Source organism: Tinamus guttatus, unplaced genomic scaffold (assembly GCF_059628265.1).
Source record: "Tinamus guttatus ecotype Peru unplaced genomic scaffold, ASM5962826v1 Tinamus_guttatus_pri_ptg000229l, whole genome shotgun sequence".
Classification (NCBI taxonomy): Eukaryota; Metazoa; Chordata; class Aves; order Tinamiformes; family Tinamidae; genus Tinamus; species Tinamus guttatus.
Window position 1 is genome coordinate 518,958 of NW_028288763.1, and position 16,264 is coordinate 535,221.

At 40.2% G+C, this 16,264-nt stretch overlaps 1 protein-coding gene across 1 annotated transcript; it reads right to left on the reverse strand.

The window, feature by feature from the left end:
- Window positions 1-433: 433 nt before the first annotated feature.
- On the reverse strand, window positions 434-15,270 carry SAMM50 (SAMM50 sorting and assembly machinery component). The gene is made up of 15 exons (XM_088525621.1): window positions 15,225-15,270; window positions 13,877-13,987; window positions 12,411-12,512; window positions 11,544-11,631; window positions 11,064-11,170; window positions 9,136-9,266; window positions 8,360-8,447; window positions 7,665-7,793; window positions 5,966-6,037; window positions 5,247-5,333; window positions 4,028-4,098; window positions 3,174-3,241; window positions 2,059-2,205; window positions 1,348-1,489; window positions 434-555 (listed from the first exon to the last, which is right to left on the reverse strand). Exons 1-15 carry the CDS (start codon window positions 15,243-15,245, stop codon window positions 510-512), a joined length of 1,410 nt encoding a protein of 469 aa, XP_088381747.1. The 5' UTR covers window positions 15,246-15,270; the 3' UTR covers window positions 434-509.
- Between the last annotated feature and the right edge of the window lie 994 nt (window positions 15,271-16,264).

The window sequence follows — 16,264 nt, forward strand, 5'->3', positions numbered from 1 at the left end:
TAGGTGATTTTACAATAAAAACATTTCCTTCACTTACAATGATTTTTTATCAAATCTTGTGATGCATAACAATTTTTCAAGGTCATTCCTTCAAAGAAGTTGATGATGGAGAAATACTTTTGCCTCAATTTCTACTCAAGCCATACACGCACCTAAGCATCCCAGCACTTGGAACTTGCAGCTGGAAGTGTGAAGGCTATGCAGGCAAATGACAGTTAACAATCCTGTGAAATGCATCCATGAACCAATTCAACAGTTATCTAACATTTAAAGTAAAAACTAATCAGTTAAAGGTAAAATAGTTACAAATCTATGAATATTTTCACACCTTTAATAAAAATCGGAGCACCTTTACAGCATAATTCTTTAATGCAGTTTCCTGTGAAGTCTGAGGTAAATCACTCAGATATGTATTTGAAGGAAAAAAAATTGTGAGCACATTGAGCTACATTATATTTTCAATTTCATACAAAGCTCAATTCCATATTCTGATGCAAAACATTTTTGTCTTAGAGAAATCTGATTCCTGCTCCAAACTGAACACCATCACATATTCTGAAAAGACAAAAGAAAACAGACAATATTAGCGATACACAAACTATACTGATAAAACTGAAGCCAATTCTCCCTATTCCAAAGTTCCCTAGTTTTGCAGTATTTGGGACAGGCTTTGTTAAATAACTGCATTACAAATCCGGTATGTCTATGGAGTAAGTATTTACATTTGCAAAATAAAGCCCTTAGTTTTCAAGTTGCTGTTATTTGTTCACATTTCACGTGAATTACAAGCAAAACAGAATCTGACCCCTGTCCAAAATACAGAGTATCTCAGACTGTTTTTACAGTACTTCACAGTAAAGAACAGCTCCCCAACCTAGTTTTTCTGTTACATACTATCTACTATGTATAGGCTAATTGATGCTAACAATTTGCTTTCCCTTCATCTTTATCTATAAAATTTTATTCATTATTTTAAATTTTTATTCATTTTTAAGCAATGACATTAAACTTGGTATATATCCAATTACTTGTTTTTAGAAGGCTTAGGAAAACCCCATGAGCTGAGTGTTCATTTCCCCTAAAGAAATGAAATTCTGCTACACAGCTATTCATACATTTCCACAGCTGACCTCAAGTTCAATGAACTTTGAGGCCTGAGATGTAAACAGTCTTAAAGAAGCACCATGAAACCAACACAGCCATTAAAGTGCTGAAAAATCTTTAAAGAATAAACTGGCATTGCATAAAAAAATGAAGAAACAGCGGATTCTCTCTGCCAAAACCAAGTAGAAGCACAGGAATCTTTAAAACTAGTTACAATTAAAGAAATGTCTGTAAGAAACAAACCTGTCCCCAGACTGCACTCCCATGGGGAAACAGTAGTTAAGTTCTAATCTAGCGATGTTTCCGAGGCGGAGCACGATCCCGGCTCCGTAAGACCATCGAATATACTCTGCAAGCTTCTGCAGATGAGCTTTGGGGCCGTCCCCTGAGAAAGAGGAACAAAAGAACAAGAGTCAAAGCAGCATGTCAAGGTGTTCAAAGCCTATCTTGATTTTCAGGCTTACAAAACATTACTTAGGAGTAGCGGCTGCAAAGATTCACAAGTTTATTATGCTATGCAATAACTCTCACAAATACAAATTATCTCAAATTAAAACTACATACTTCTAAGATTCTGGTTGGATTGCTGGTTGATCTCCATTTCCCACCATTTGCACCTATTTGCACGATTCCAGAAATGTATACTAAAGATATAAATAAAAATCTTGAGCAACGCTCTCTGAATTTCAAAGCAGATTGATCAGCTTGTCAATTGTGCATAAAGTGTATCCCTTCTGTAGAGATGCAGTCTACTTTCCATCAGGAAAGGTACACGCTGAACAGCATTAACCATCAATCCACCATAGTTAATAGCAACAGCCTTTGAATGGCTCCTGAAATATATGCAGTAAACAAACCTTTTGAAGAAACACATGTATCTGCTCTCTGTTACTATCTGCTTTTTTTACATTCGGATAAGCAGGTCTTGCAGTATACAGTTCCATGGAGTCTTACCATAGTTAAGATTGCAGAGGTTTCCGGCATTGAGGAAGAAATGTGTTCGGAAAAGGTCTCCAAAACCTCCCCGGCCCGGACGGAAAGGGAGAGGGGTGTAGAGGTGCAAGCCGCCAGCCCAGTAGGCTTCTCCTCCCAAGTAATCACCTATTTGGAGAAAATACAGGAAGCAAAGCATTCCAGCGTGTATTAACACAGTCATTTGTTAAAGCCCTAAGTTGTTTCACACCACACTGCCACCCTATTGCAACGCTTGTTTTTTGATTCCAGCTCTCTCCAGCCTCACCACTGTCAACTGAAAATTAGCATTCCTGCAATTCTTTCAGAGATGAATTTTCACCACCAAAACATTTGCCCTAGTTTTAAAGAAGGGGAATTGGTAACAGGGAAGCAATTCTTCCAAGGCAAATGCAAGTGAGCAGCAGAATAAGAAAAAGTACGAGGGAAACTCCTGTCTCTCAAGCTGCCTCTGTAGATCATATTACCTTTTCCCTAAGCTATCAGAACAGGCACAGTATCAAACAGAGATTTGATCTGACTGTTGTTAGCACCATCTTTTGGGAACTTTTTAAGCTTGAAGGATGCTTACTAAAAGTCAACATGACATGCTAGAAGTTTGAAACCTGGTCACTTCCATCAACAAAGATCGTAAATCAACCTGAAGACAAATAGGTGGGTTTAGAAGCTCTCAGTCTTAAAAAAATAAAAGAGAGTTGTCAGAAGAGAAGGAGCTCTGTCTCTTCTTTGACTTATTTTAATACAAACCACACGCTTCTGAATTTCCCTTTAAAAAAGCATGAGAAAATTGTACATATTCTTGCATACATGAAAGGTCTGAGATTAAGACAAAATGAATGAAGACACCGTAACATGTGCAAGCCTGAGCAAATGCTTGGTTTACAGAAGTAGCTTAGAGCCTAACTGAGAACTACTGGGCTTTATTCCATTGTGAGCTAATAACATAACAACAGATCAAAGACAGATAAATCTTCCAAGATTCAAAGGGCAGCAAGAGAAGAATTATTTTGAAACTACAGAAAGCTTAAGGACACAAGGCTTTGATACAAACTATCATTCACAACATTGTCAGAGCAGTGGAATGGAAAGGTGCAGACCTTCACTCTGGGGTCCGATGCTGTACATACTGAATCCACGCACACTCGTTGGTCCACCAAGATAAAACCTAGTGAATACAGTCAGATTTGATTTAAAGCTTTATTTCAAAGGAAGCATTTTAAAGTATCTAGCAATATTGCAATAACACTTTTCAGAATTATAAGCATCTTCATTAAATGTTTAGTAAAGGGCACTTACATAAAAATGTTGCTAAAGCTAAATACTGATGCATTTGAGATAATTTCCAAATAAAGTATTAAAAACAAAATCAGCACATCTCACTTACAAAAATCAAGTTAAAAGGTTTCTCAGTCTCTTTGTGTGCCAACATTGAAGAACCACCCTGAATTTGAATCTCTGTTATAATATTTTCCAAGAAATACATAGATAAGATGCCATTACAGATGAAGCTAACACAATTAACACTTGGCATTTACTGTGAATAAATTTAAACCTATATGTTTTCCTCCAGTGATCTTTAATCACAAGTGTGAGAGTACAAAATTTGCTAAAAAGACACAGATACAGGATAGCATTATTTCTAAAAAAGCCTCCTGTCTCTATAGCATTACCTATACCTGATGTGAAATTTTGCAGTTTATATTTGAAGGCAGTGCTACTACGCAGCAAATTATAAAGGTATATCACCCCAGGATGAAAAATCAAAAGCATGCCCAAGTATCTACATGGAATTAAAGCTAACTAGATGTTATTTTATTCTCCTCAAAACCAGAACTGTTTCTCTTGCTCCTCACTTCTACTGGAGTTTCCTGTATGTATTACCTGGGTTGACTGAAAGCAATTAAGAAAGCTTTTATTAGAAAAGAGAGAAAAGCTTTTGAAGGTTGCTTGCCTGTCAGCTATGCTAGATGGTTTGTCTCCAATAGGAATCAGCATTCCACCCCAAAGTGACGCTGAAAAAACCTTTGGAAAGAAAGAGAAAAAAATGAAAAGTTGTTTACTAAAATGCATTATTGAAACTCCCTAAGAAAAGTATTACTAAAATTCCACTGTTCAGCACCAGGCTGAGGTCCTGTTTTGCTGACAGCGGATGAGCATGGGATGTATGCGAGTATCACACCTTCAGCAATTGTATTTTCAGGGAACTCTTGATCATTGCTGCCCTCTTTCGATACTATGCAGTGCTGCATCTGGAAAAAGGCACAGCACCTTGACACCTAGTGCTATGTTCACAGCATCTAGAGGGAACGGGGATCCAGCTCAGTTTTCAAGTTTTGAAAGAAAACAAAATCTACTGACATAAATTACTTCTGGCAATTTCAAACCCATAAGGAGCTATGTCCTACGAATAGCTACCAAAAATGTAACCAGTAACCAGCCTCAAAATTAGTCTTATACTTTCAAGAAACCATCTGACTTGTATAACCCACTATATTGAGATGGTCATGATCAGATGGTGCAGGCCACATGAATCTGGCTACATGACAACACACGTGCAAAAGGCCGTTGTGTGCAAGAGCACGGGGTTACGCACACCGTGGGGTTCCACGTGCTCCACCTCCACTCTTACTAACTTCCAGGCACATTAAGTGCCGTGGGAAGGAATAGTGTCTTCTCTGTGCAGCCGTCAAGTTACCTCCCAGGAGACTCCCTCCGACTTTCTCAACTAAAGCTCTGGATAGTCATATATATGAGGACAACTGGAAGGGCACTCAGGAAGTAGCTTCAGGTTTTTCATGCCAAAATTGCCAAAATATTCACAATCAGGTGAAAGAAAGATAACAGAGGATGTACAAAGTTTTTCAAAAATACCCTATCACGAAGGATAGACATGACTAACTGCTTCCAAAAGGAAAATAATTCCTATCGCTAGGTATCAGAGAAGTCCTTTTTTTTTTTCCAAAATATCCACTTTTCAACAAGTGACTCTACATGGTTGAAGGAAAAAAAAAAAAAGAGGGAAACACAGAAAGCACCTCCAAAAACAAATCAAGACATCCAGACATCCGTGATTTTTTTCTAATCCACAATGAAAATTCATCATAAGATAGAGATTTCAATATCCTCATCTGTTAACTCACTATTACTACAATATAATTTAAAATAACTACCGAATCCCATAGAAGCTGCTTATTCAACTGAAATTCAAAATCCTCTTTCAGAAAGCTCACATCTCCGCCTGTATAGCCAGCCAACTCCTGCAAAGACAGAAATTACAAAAGCTGTAACAACGCATTTTTCTCCCCTGCAAAATTCAGAAAATTTGCATCATCTCTAGCATTTCTTTTTCTGTCAAGAAGCACAGAAACACCAGGATGGAGAGAGAGCTGAACTTCACAAGTAGAAATCATTCTCTGTGCTGAATTGATACCTGCACGTACCCTTGAGAGTTATTTTTACCAGCCTTTCAGTTTTAACTGTAAGATTTAGAAGCTTTGTAAGCAATAGGAAGAAAATCTGGTAAACTTAACAGGGTAGTGAGAGAAAACAGGAGGCAAACACCTACTATCAAGTGTAGAGTGGATTTGGTCAGGGATAATGTGTCCTATCTAACAAAAAATTTAATGCCAATGATGAGATAAACAATGGTTGTGCTGGCTAAGTAATGGCATACAATGAATATATTCACCTCTAGAAACAAGCTGACATAGTTTACAAGACAAACAAGTTTACAGACACACACTGTAAAGGTAAAAAGTCATCGTAATCAATTTAAGATTAATTGCTAAGTTTAAACACCTTTTACACAAACTTTAACCAGATAAAATAAGATTTGCTCAAACACATGTAGAGGTAACATTCAGTAAGAGCACTGGTGATTCAATACTACCTGATTAATTTTCAGCAAAGCACCTCGTCTTGGCAAAATAGAAGAGTTCCGGGAATCAATAACCATGGCATGCTGAGAAGAATCAAAAATTATTTTTAGGTTTTTACATCAGCTGAACATAACAGAGAAACTCTCTTTTGCTATCAAAACCTGTGCACTCAGTGGTAGACAACAGCAGCTCCAACTAAAGTCGCTTTAGCTGCCTAGATTGAGGAACTTAGCTTTGACTTTAGAGGCCACATCAAATACAGTTACACATTTTGCCTGCTGTACACACAGCAACAGAGCAGCAGAAAAGTCTCAAGGCAAATCACCCTCTTCGTGACAGTAACCTGCAAGTAGTTTGTCTCCTAGAATCACAGAATGGTTGAGGCTGGAAGGGCCCTCTAGAGATCATCTAGTCCAATCCCCCTGCTCCAGCAGGGATACCCAGAGCACGTGGCACAGGGTGGCATCCAGGTGGGTTTGGAAGATCTCCGGAGAAGGAGACTCCACAGCCTCTCTGGGCCTGTTCCAGGGCTCCAGGACTTTCACAGGAAAGTTGTTCTTCCTCACATGGAGCTGGAACTTGCTGTGTTTCAACTTGTACCCATTACCCCTTGTCCTGTCACCTGCCACCACTGAGAAGAGTTTGGCCCCATCCTCCCTACATTCTCCCCACAAGTACTTGTACATATTGATCAGATCTCCTCTCAGTCTTCTCTTCTCTAAGCTAAACAGGCCCAGCTTGCTAAGTCTTTCCTCATATGATAGATGCTCCAGTTCCTTAATCATCTTTGTGGCCCTACGGTGGACCCTCTCCAGAAGCTCCACGTCCCTCTTGTACTGGGGAGCCCAGAACTCCACCCAATACTCCAGGTGTGGCCTCACCAGAGCTGAGGAGAGGGGCATGATCACCTCCCTCGACCTGCTGGCAACGCTGCTCCTCATGCAGGCCAGGATCCCATTGGCCTTGGCCACGAGGGCACACTGCTGACTCATGGTTATCTTGTTGTCAACCAGGATTCCCAAATCCCTCTCCGCAGAGCTGCTTTCCAGCAGGTCAACCCCTAATCTGTACTGGTGCCTGGTGTTATTCCTCCCCAGGTGCACGACCGTGCACTTGTCCCTGTTGAACCTCATGAGGCTCCTCTCTGTCCAACTCTCCATCCTGTCTAGGTCTCTCTGAATGGCAGCACAGTCCTCGGATGTATCGGCCACTCCACCCAGTTTGGTGTCATCTGCAAACTTGCTGAGGGAGCACTCTGTGCCCTCATCCAAGTCATTGATGAACAAGTTGAACAGCATTGGGCACAGTGACCCCTGTGGGACACCACTGGCCATGGCCTCCAACTAGACTCAGCTCCATTTACACATGCTACAGGAAATAATGCTTAGAAAGAGAACAGCTACTTTGCAAGAGGAGGAATGTGCCTGTCCTGCTCTTCTGCAACACAAGATGATGCTGCAGAAAGAGACTGGCAGTGACAAGGTTGAAGTGTCTTATATGCAGCCCCACAGAAAGCACAAACCATCTTATGAACTGGAAAAAAAAAAAACGCTCTTTTTTTGAACTCCTGCATGAACGGCCAAACAAAGCAAAAGACACTTCGGTAAAATACGCTACCTACTAAACAAGAAAGAGGAGAAGCCACTTTGGTATCTTTCTTATGTTAGTCAAAACAACATGCACACTGTTCAAGACAGGAAAAAGTCTTACAGAGAGAGAAGATTTAAGAGAGTGTCCACTTTCTTCTCGAACAGAAAAGGATGCTGTTCTGGCAAGGCAGCCAAGCTCTCTCCACACACCCTCCCACTTCAGTGTGTGGTTTGTCTTCCAGATTGGAAACTACAAAAAAAAAAAAAAAAAAAAAAAGAATTGAGTAAGACAGGACCAAAATTTTGCTACATTTTTTTTTTCCTCAAGATGTTTCTTTTTAAAATTTATTTGTACATGAATCTATGCTTCTTCTTTCCAAATGCCTTGGATCAATCATTTTTCATTTTGGAGTAAAAGCTAATTGTACTCCAGTCAGAGAACTTCACTCTCCAAACAGGTGCATACTACTAAATCTATCCCAAAAGAAAAACATTTTGAATTGGTTTGATGCAGTGGCCTAGGCAACCAGCTGACTTTCTGAAATGATGTTTCAACCATTAACATTTTTTTTTGGGGGGGGGAAAAGGTAGGCATTTATATTAGACCAAACTAATACTGAATTCTATGAAAAAAATTAAGAGGTATCACATCTGCTGTCTTTGACTTGTTGACCTCTTTCAAATAGCAACATATTCGTACCATGCACAGCTATTTCAATCATAAAAAACAAAAATCAAGCAAATATTTGCAAGAGCCAGCCATGACCTGAATTAAATGGAAATGAAGCACGTGCTGCACTCTTGTACTGCACTTACATTAAATTCTGTTGATACTCCTCTATCAGTTTCACGAAGAGAGCTCCAAGGGAACTGTCCCGTTACTTTGTACAGGTTAACTGAAAAACTGAAACATCGCTCTGTTGGTGGATTTGAAAGTGAAAATAATTGGGCAGAACTTCAAATTAATACAAAAACTTACGAAACCAGCTCTGTTACATTACTTGTAACAGCAAAATAATAAATATAATCAGTCTATTGAAGACACTGTTTTATATATTGAACTGCCATGCAGAGGAAAATACTGTAAGAAATAAATGAACAAGAAGTGCTAATAGCTAAAAGTTCGCTTACTATTGTACTATTATTAATAATACTAATAGTCTTCCTGCATTTAAAATTTAACAAGTAGATACTTTGAATAAATCGGCATTAACTAAGAAAATGAGTAATTTACTCATGAGATTTCAGTCTATCAAGAAAAATCCTCACTACTAACATTTTCGTTTTCATTCCCACTGCTAAAGCTTAAGTTTCTGCTAATAAATCATCAGTCAGCAAGAATCAGGCTTGACAATCAGCTCCTAAATTGCATAGAGTTCTGGCAGGAAGGAAAAAAACCAGGCTTTTTTTGTACCTTTACAACCGAACTCTGGGCCCAACACATGCTGGAATAAAGCAAGATTTGCATAAATCGAAATTTAGAAACCGTATTTTTCTATTTGTACATGTGTTTTGAAAAACAGATATGCTTTAAACTACTGGTATTCCTTCATTAGAACAGAAATACTCAAAAAAAAAAAGGGATTCCCTACTTTCTTTCAAAGTTTCCAGGCTGTGGTTTGAAGAAGGACAGGCCATATGATGTTTCCTTTGTTCCGTAAGAGAACTGGAAGGTTACCTTTTCCGCACGTCCAAAGAGATTTGGGAACTTAAGCCCAAGCACCTAGGAAAAATAGAAAAATATTTCACAATGTTTGCTAACTTGCATCATAATTTTATACTGAAGATGAGTATAAGTGAAGCTAAGAATGAAAAAACGAAGCCACTAAAAAATAGTCATAGCCAAATACGCTTTTCATAAGCACTGGCCGCGTAGACCACCACTAACACATCAGTTAGTATCATCACACAATTTTTAGTGCTGTCTAGTAGCTCCTGACTTAATCTGTGTTCTCCTTGTATCATCATTCCTGCTTTATTTCAAGCAAAATCTTTCAGCTGGTGGGGAAGCCTGGGAGCATCCACCTTTGGCACAACAAAGCACTGCTTTGCAACTGCAGCCTCTCCAGTGATCACTGAGCACAGTTCATCAGAACAGAAGCAAAAAGGCAGTGGGAATTTATGAGTGCTGAAACACTACCCCCATACTTTTGTTTTGAGATGCTTTTGCAGTCAGTCCTGACAGCAGTACAACGTATCATTACAAGTTTTCTACTAGTTTCTACAGAAACGACAATTAAAATTCTGCCTGCTCAGGCACAAATTCCCGGATAACACCAGGCGTTTGCAGAAAGGATGGAGCATCTTTCTCCCCACCACAGTTTCCACCAGAGCTGTTGTTGCATGTTCTTTTTAAAAAGAAAAAAAAAAAAAAGATGTCAAATTTGTACAGTTGATCCCACACACCAGGTCCTGACTGTCTTTCTCTGTTATTGAAAGCACATCAGCCACCCAACCATATTTTGCCACTATGCATTTATCTAGCTCACCAGAAAACACTAATCCAAAAGCCTGTTGGTATGAAACATTACATCAACAAACTTGAGATGAATTTAAGGAATTAGAATAATTTATTCGATCCTTACAGAAATGTAATCTCTGCTGTACATGTACCAGAACATGTACGAGTCATGCTTTCTTATTATCCAAAAAGTTTTACTTCTGAGTCAGAAATGAAAAGGGGAGTACAGTACAAAACAGAGAAACTAGAGTAGCTTTAAGACTGTTTTCAGATGTGCTAAAAGCAACATAGAGCATGTCTGACTGGCTTCCTTCAGGTCATAGTTCTTCGGACACGGCACGCAGCACCTGAGCTGCATGAGCTCCTGTTCTCCCTGCACCCGTGCAGCCCCATCACCTGAGTTGTGCCGTATCTGACCCAGGGTAAAAATACCCCTAAGAAAAGGATGAGCCCCTTGATCTGGCTTATCTACCCAGCCCAAGTACAGCTGCCCTGGGCACGCGAGAAAGCAGAAGGCGTGCTGGAACAAGCGAGTGGAAGCAGGATGTGCTTAGCCCAGCTCTTCTGCTGAGCCACATCAACAGAACCACGGTGAGGGTGCTACTTTTGTGTCCTCTTGTAATGTTTTTCATACAAGGTTTTAACCTGATATATCTTTAATTCTCCTTGGCTATATGAACGTGAAGCAAATGGAATCAAGACTGATGGAAGTTAATGACAAACAGCTTACTTGTCTCTCATCTTTAGGTTCATAAAGCATCTTAAATAGTATCAAAAGTAGGTGAAGTAATTTTATCAACTGTGAAGATTAATGTATTGAAGTTGGAACTATAATATTTTTCCTTAATTCGAAATGTGGTTTTTTTGCTGATTAAAAAACTCACTAAGGTCTCTTTAGAGACAAAGGCCTGACAAGACCCTAGAAAAGCTGTATATAGAAAATAATTTGTCTTTGTTCCAGTCCTCACTTATTTAATGATCAAATTCATTCTTGGGTTTGAAACATGATAATAAGAGGAATATCAAAAGGCATTCATGATTATTTGAAATCAACCATACCATACTGCCTTCATTGTTGCCAACCATAGTGTTATAGCTTCCAGTAAGTCTTCTCAATTCAGCTACTTCAAAAGTTACATCTAAACCATTCGGAAGGGCATCATCTCCTGAATAAATAAATATATGTTATCTCTAGAAATCTGTTCAAACAGAAGCCTATTTGAAAAAAATATGCTGACAAAAGATGACTGAATAACTTCAAAATTGCTGGAACCGAACAATAATAAGGCTCCATTACAAAGCAATATGGTTGAGAAAAAAACATTGTTTGAATATGCATGAAGACTATCAAAGCACAACTGGCTTTAGCCATCAACACATTAGTTTAATTATGAGCTAGTAATGTTTATTGGATACTTGCCTACTAAAAGTGAAGGTTCACACAAATTCCAATGTTAAAAGAAATAAAATTTAAAGTGGTCTAGACAGAGCAAGAGAGATGCTGTCAGAAAAAGCAAGTATGACTGTGGCAATACACACCTTGACAGGTATCAATCAGGACCTCTACCTGTCTAAAGATTCCTAACCGAAGCAGCTTCTCACGAGCTTCGTGGGATTTTCTCATCACCTACAGGGCGAGATAAGCAGCTTAGTGTTTCAGTTACTGAAAAATAATTAGGCTAAAACAGTTAACATGCAGCTAAGTTATACAAGATATATTTGTGTGCTTTCAAAACAGATCACAAGCACATTAATGCTCAAATCAACAGATCAACAATGAAACTCAGATAAGGCACCTCCTTCTTGTTTGCTTGCACTGTAAGGGTTGATCTAAGTTAATTCAAACCCATTATTCAAATGGGTTTACAGTACTTAGATCTCATACATCCATTTACTGGGTCCACACTTTTCTGAAAAAATATCCTATTCTGCTTAAACCTAAACTAATTTACAGGTCAGGTGCAAGTGACTTCTTTGCACCTCTCACAGTACTAAAAACAAACATACAGAAATAAAAAGCAGGTGTGCACACACTTCACATGCTCTCAGACATGCTGCTCCATCTGGAGACAAAACTAGTGAATTACACAATAAATTGAGCTCATGAAGAAAGCATTAGACTACACACAGCCACAGATATACACTTTCTGAAAGCAAAAAAAAAAAAATTTTAAATAAGGACTTGGTCTGCATGGGACAGTTGACCATCTCTCAATGCCTTTAGCTGAGTAAGAAATCCTGGCAGATATTTTAAGTAAGTCTGACATCCATATCATAAGTTTAGAAATCTCCTAGAATTAGAAAGGCTTCCCCACATCAAGGGAGGGTAGCTCAATGAAGGAATGAAGAGAAAATCATAATCTGAATTTTTAAAACAATCGGCTTGATATTCACTACTGCACTTACATCAATGAGATTTTTAGCCTTGAAAACATCACAGATTTCATACATGATAATGTCATCTTTGGTCCTTCCAAGTCCATCGAAGTGAACATGCTGAACCACCACCTAAACACAACAGAAGTTTAAAAATAAATATTGAATTTGTTTCTAATGACAATTACCAAAATAACCCACACAGAAAAAAATATTGCTTTCCCAGTGAAGGTAAAGATTATACAGATTTGTATTTTAAATACTAATAATTTTTATTATCAGACACCAGTGCTATAAACAATTCTGGAAAATTGTTCGTTTAACACAAATGAAAAAGAAAGGGATATTCTACTTTCAGATCTCAAAGTGATTTAAGCAGAAGAGACTGTAATATGCTGCTGCTGCTGTTAGGATTTTAGTCACAGAGTTTTAGGAACAAAGTCACTACTAAAATCACATTCAGTTCTTAAGACACTTAAGGCAACACGTGTAATTGGTTGTAGTTAGTCACTTCTCACACCAGCTACACACAAAGAAAATCACAAGTCATAAATACTTAAAACCTACTGAAATTGTTACTACTGCTGGAACATTTAGATTAAAATGCACCTCAAGATCACTAGTATTACGAGGCTTGGTAATTTCTCAAAATCGATCATTTTATCTTAAAAATCACAGCAAGTTCAGCTGGGACAAATGCACTATAATAACATAGCCCTTATATTTCTTCCAGACTCTTCATTATGACCTGAGAATAATTACTATATCAAAAAAGAGCAAAAAAGAAAGCAAATGTTTTATGCAGTTGTAACTAACAAAATAGCAGAATAAGAGCGATCTACATCTATTGTAAATTGCTAAAAAAAAAATGCATTTGAATGCACAAGTAATGAACTAAATAAAGGACAAGCTTTATTACCTAGCTTCTGGGTGGGATGACTCTGAGCATTATTGGCGAAAGGAAAATTACATAAAAACCAGAGACAATGCATGATATCTCTCCCCTCCAGCATGGTCAAACATATTATGGGCCAAGACAAACATGCTATTGCATGTGAAATGGCTTAAGAAATCATCATGCACTGGCTGAAGTCACTGTTTGCTCTACTACAGTAATTCAGGTGGTGGCAGTTTGACCTGCTAGCCTGGCTACCCTGCACATGGAGGGATGGCAGCTGCGCATCCTGCTAGTGCACACTATCATGGAGACAGAAATCTTTTATGAGAGAAACTTTTTACTCTTTTATGAGTACCACCTAAAAGCAGGTATAAGAGCAACTTGAGCAGCTGCAAGAGCTTCAAGAATTTTAATGACTATTCTGGTGCTGAGGAAGAGGGAATAACAAATAGAAAACGCTAGGCTAATTTTACATTGACTTCTTTCACATCTTCAATCTTCCTTTACCCGGATCCCACAGGAAAAACGATCAGTGAAGCACGCAAAGCTGCAAGGGCATTTCTGTTAAGCGAAACAAAGACATCATTGAGTGTCTTACATCTTTGTTTTCGAGAATTTCCTGCTTGACTTCAGGTTCAACTTCAACTAGTTCAGCTTCCTCTCCCAGTGCCCCAAAGTCTGGCCCGCTCATGGGAAGGGGCTCCAAACTCTGCAGGAATAGAACATATTAAACATGGCTTTCTTCTTGTGCGATTTCCACGTTGCCTTTTCCAAAGTAAAGAAGCCACGTTTCTGACACCGTGCCCATCAGATCATGCGGAAAAAAGGCAGAAGAGAAGAATTAAAATTGGTGGAATTACCAGCACGTTTATGTGTGCTGTGAACCACATGCAGGCCAAAAGGTCTAGTGAAAGCTGAACTGCTTTCGTGTTCAGCAGTTTCCTGGAAGTGCTTTCCACGTGTCTTCAGTGGCTGTAAAGCTGAACACTTGTAAGTGGGCTACACATCAGAATTATCTGAGATGTTTCTCTACCTACCTTCCTAAGGTACTTCAAAACCAAAAAGAGCCATGCATTTCCTTAACTACTCATCTAGTTCCCTCAAAAATTTAAAAAACAACAGTAATCCCCCCCCCCCCCCAAAAAAAAAGCTTTTTTTTTAAGGAATACTCAGAGCATTAAAGGTGAGCCTTATGTTCATAAAAAGCAGAGAAACAAACTGCAACTCAAGCTGTCACTAGCTAGTTTAGGTTTTTGGGAGAGGGTCAAACACTGAAGAAATGAAAGGGGGTCCAGCATGTTACTTTATATGTGTTTATACTCCTTTAAAATCTAAGATGTTTAAGAGGAGAAGAAAAAAAAAAAAAGAAAAAAGCCTTTTCAGGAACGTGCAAGGCTACCTGAAGCAGCAGGGCTGTGTAATTCCCTAAATCCACTTTTAGTCTAGTGGCACAAATGCAGCGTTGGTCGCACTACTGAGGGAGGACTGTTTTGCTGGAATACTAAAGTGCTGTTATACACCTGGGCCGAGCCAAACACACACAGAATCCTCTCTCACTTCCTGACAGCGCCAGAGCAAATAAAAGGAGAGCATAAACATTCCCCAACAGGGAAACACGCAGCGATCTGCACCCGGCAGACATTTCCTTATCGCTTTATTTTATTCCGCAACCAGACATAAAAGCAGGAATGTGAGGGGACAGGCGGGAGGGCCGTTAGAAGAGCCGGGATAAGCGGACGCTCGGGGCCCCGCCAGCGCCCTCCGCGGGCTCCGCCACCCGCCCCGTTGCAGGGGCCGCCCCGAGACGCCCCCCGCGGCCGCTCGCGGTGGCAGTCGCGACATGACACCCGCGGAGGCCCGAGCACCCAAGGTCACCGGGCCCCAAGGGCTGCGCGGGCGGGCGGGGGGGGCGCTGGGGCCCGCAGGGAGGGCGCGGGCGGCCTTACCCGCGCGTGCACCGTGCCCATGATGGCGACAGCGGCGGCGGGGCGAGGAGCGCGGGCCGCAGCGGATCAGGTCCGCGGTGCGGGGGCGGCCATGGCAGCACCCTACCCTGGCCCCCATTGGCCAGAGGGGCAGGAAGGGGCGGGGCGAGCGGCTCGCGGGGCGGATGTTGCCCCCCCCACCTGCGGCCAGGAAGGACGCGTAACGCGCATGCACGGGGCCCAGTGCCTGGCGCAGCGGGTGCATGCGCAGTAGCGAGGCCCGCGGGCACAGCTCGGGGCGCCAGGAGAGGCGAGGGCGGCGCTGGGCGGGCGGGAGTTATAAATAAAGACACCGTAAACCACGTCTAGTATCTTTTAATGATAGGAACAGCAACATTTCCGACGTTTCGTGCAAATTTGAAGACATGCACACACAAAACAAAAAACAAACACAAGCGAGAGTTAAGTAGCACCAGTCCGTAATGCAAAAATCGGTGGCCCGACACCTTCTCCAAATGTCCCCAGCATTTCAAAAACTTGTTAGGGTTGTGAAGTTTAGCACTTGAAGTTTAGGGAAATGACAGCTGAGGAACTGCATAAAGGTTGGTCCAATGAGAAAAGCTAAGTCCTGCTCTCCGAAGGACCTCCAGATATCCAAAATTAACACCCTGCTCTGGAAAAAAATCCCAAATCCAATTCCTCCTCTGAGCATCACATATTCCATCATCCTTCTTTTTATAAGGGACTCTCCCTAAACACGTATCACATTTGCGGACTGTAGCTGAGTGGCACCAAAATTCCTGTCCCTCATGAAAAGCCTTCAAATGTCACACAAACGCCCTCAAACACATACATGAACTGAATGTTAAAGTCAAAGCAGATTCCTTCTACTTTTTAAAAAAACTGTAGATGTCAAAAACATAACACGACATTAGGAAACAGTTAATTGCAGTTACTTTTTTTCCCCCCGTGTATTCACAGATTAATGCTTTATCCTTATTAAAACTACACAATACTTCCTAAGCGGAAATATTTAAAAACCTCATGACAATATAAACACG

What these genes read in the sequence shown, in the direction of transcription:
- SAMM50 (XM_088525621.1), bottom strand. Translation starts at nt 15,245, where the DNA reads ATGGGCACGGTGCACGCGCGG. An exon ending in CCTGATTGATACCTGTCAAG is followed by an intron (nt 11,171 to 11,543) that starts GTGTGTATTGCC and finishes TTATTTATTCAG; the next exon opens with GAGATGATGCCCTTCCGAAT. An exon ending in CCTGGAAACTTTGAAAGAAA is followed by an intron (nt 8,448 to 9,135) that starts GTAGGGAATCCC and finishes GCGATGTTTCAG; the next exon opens with TTTTTCAGTTAACCTGTACA.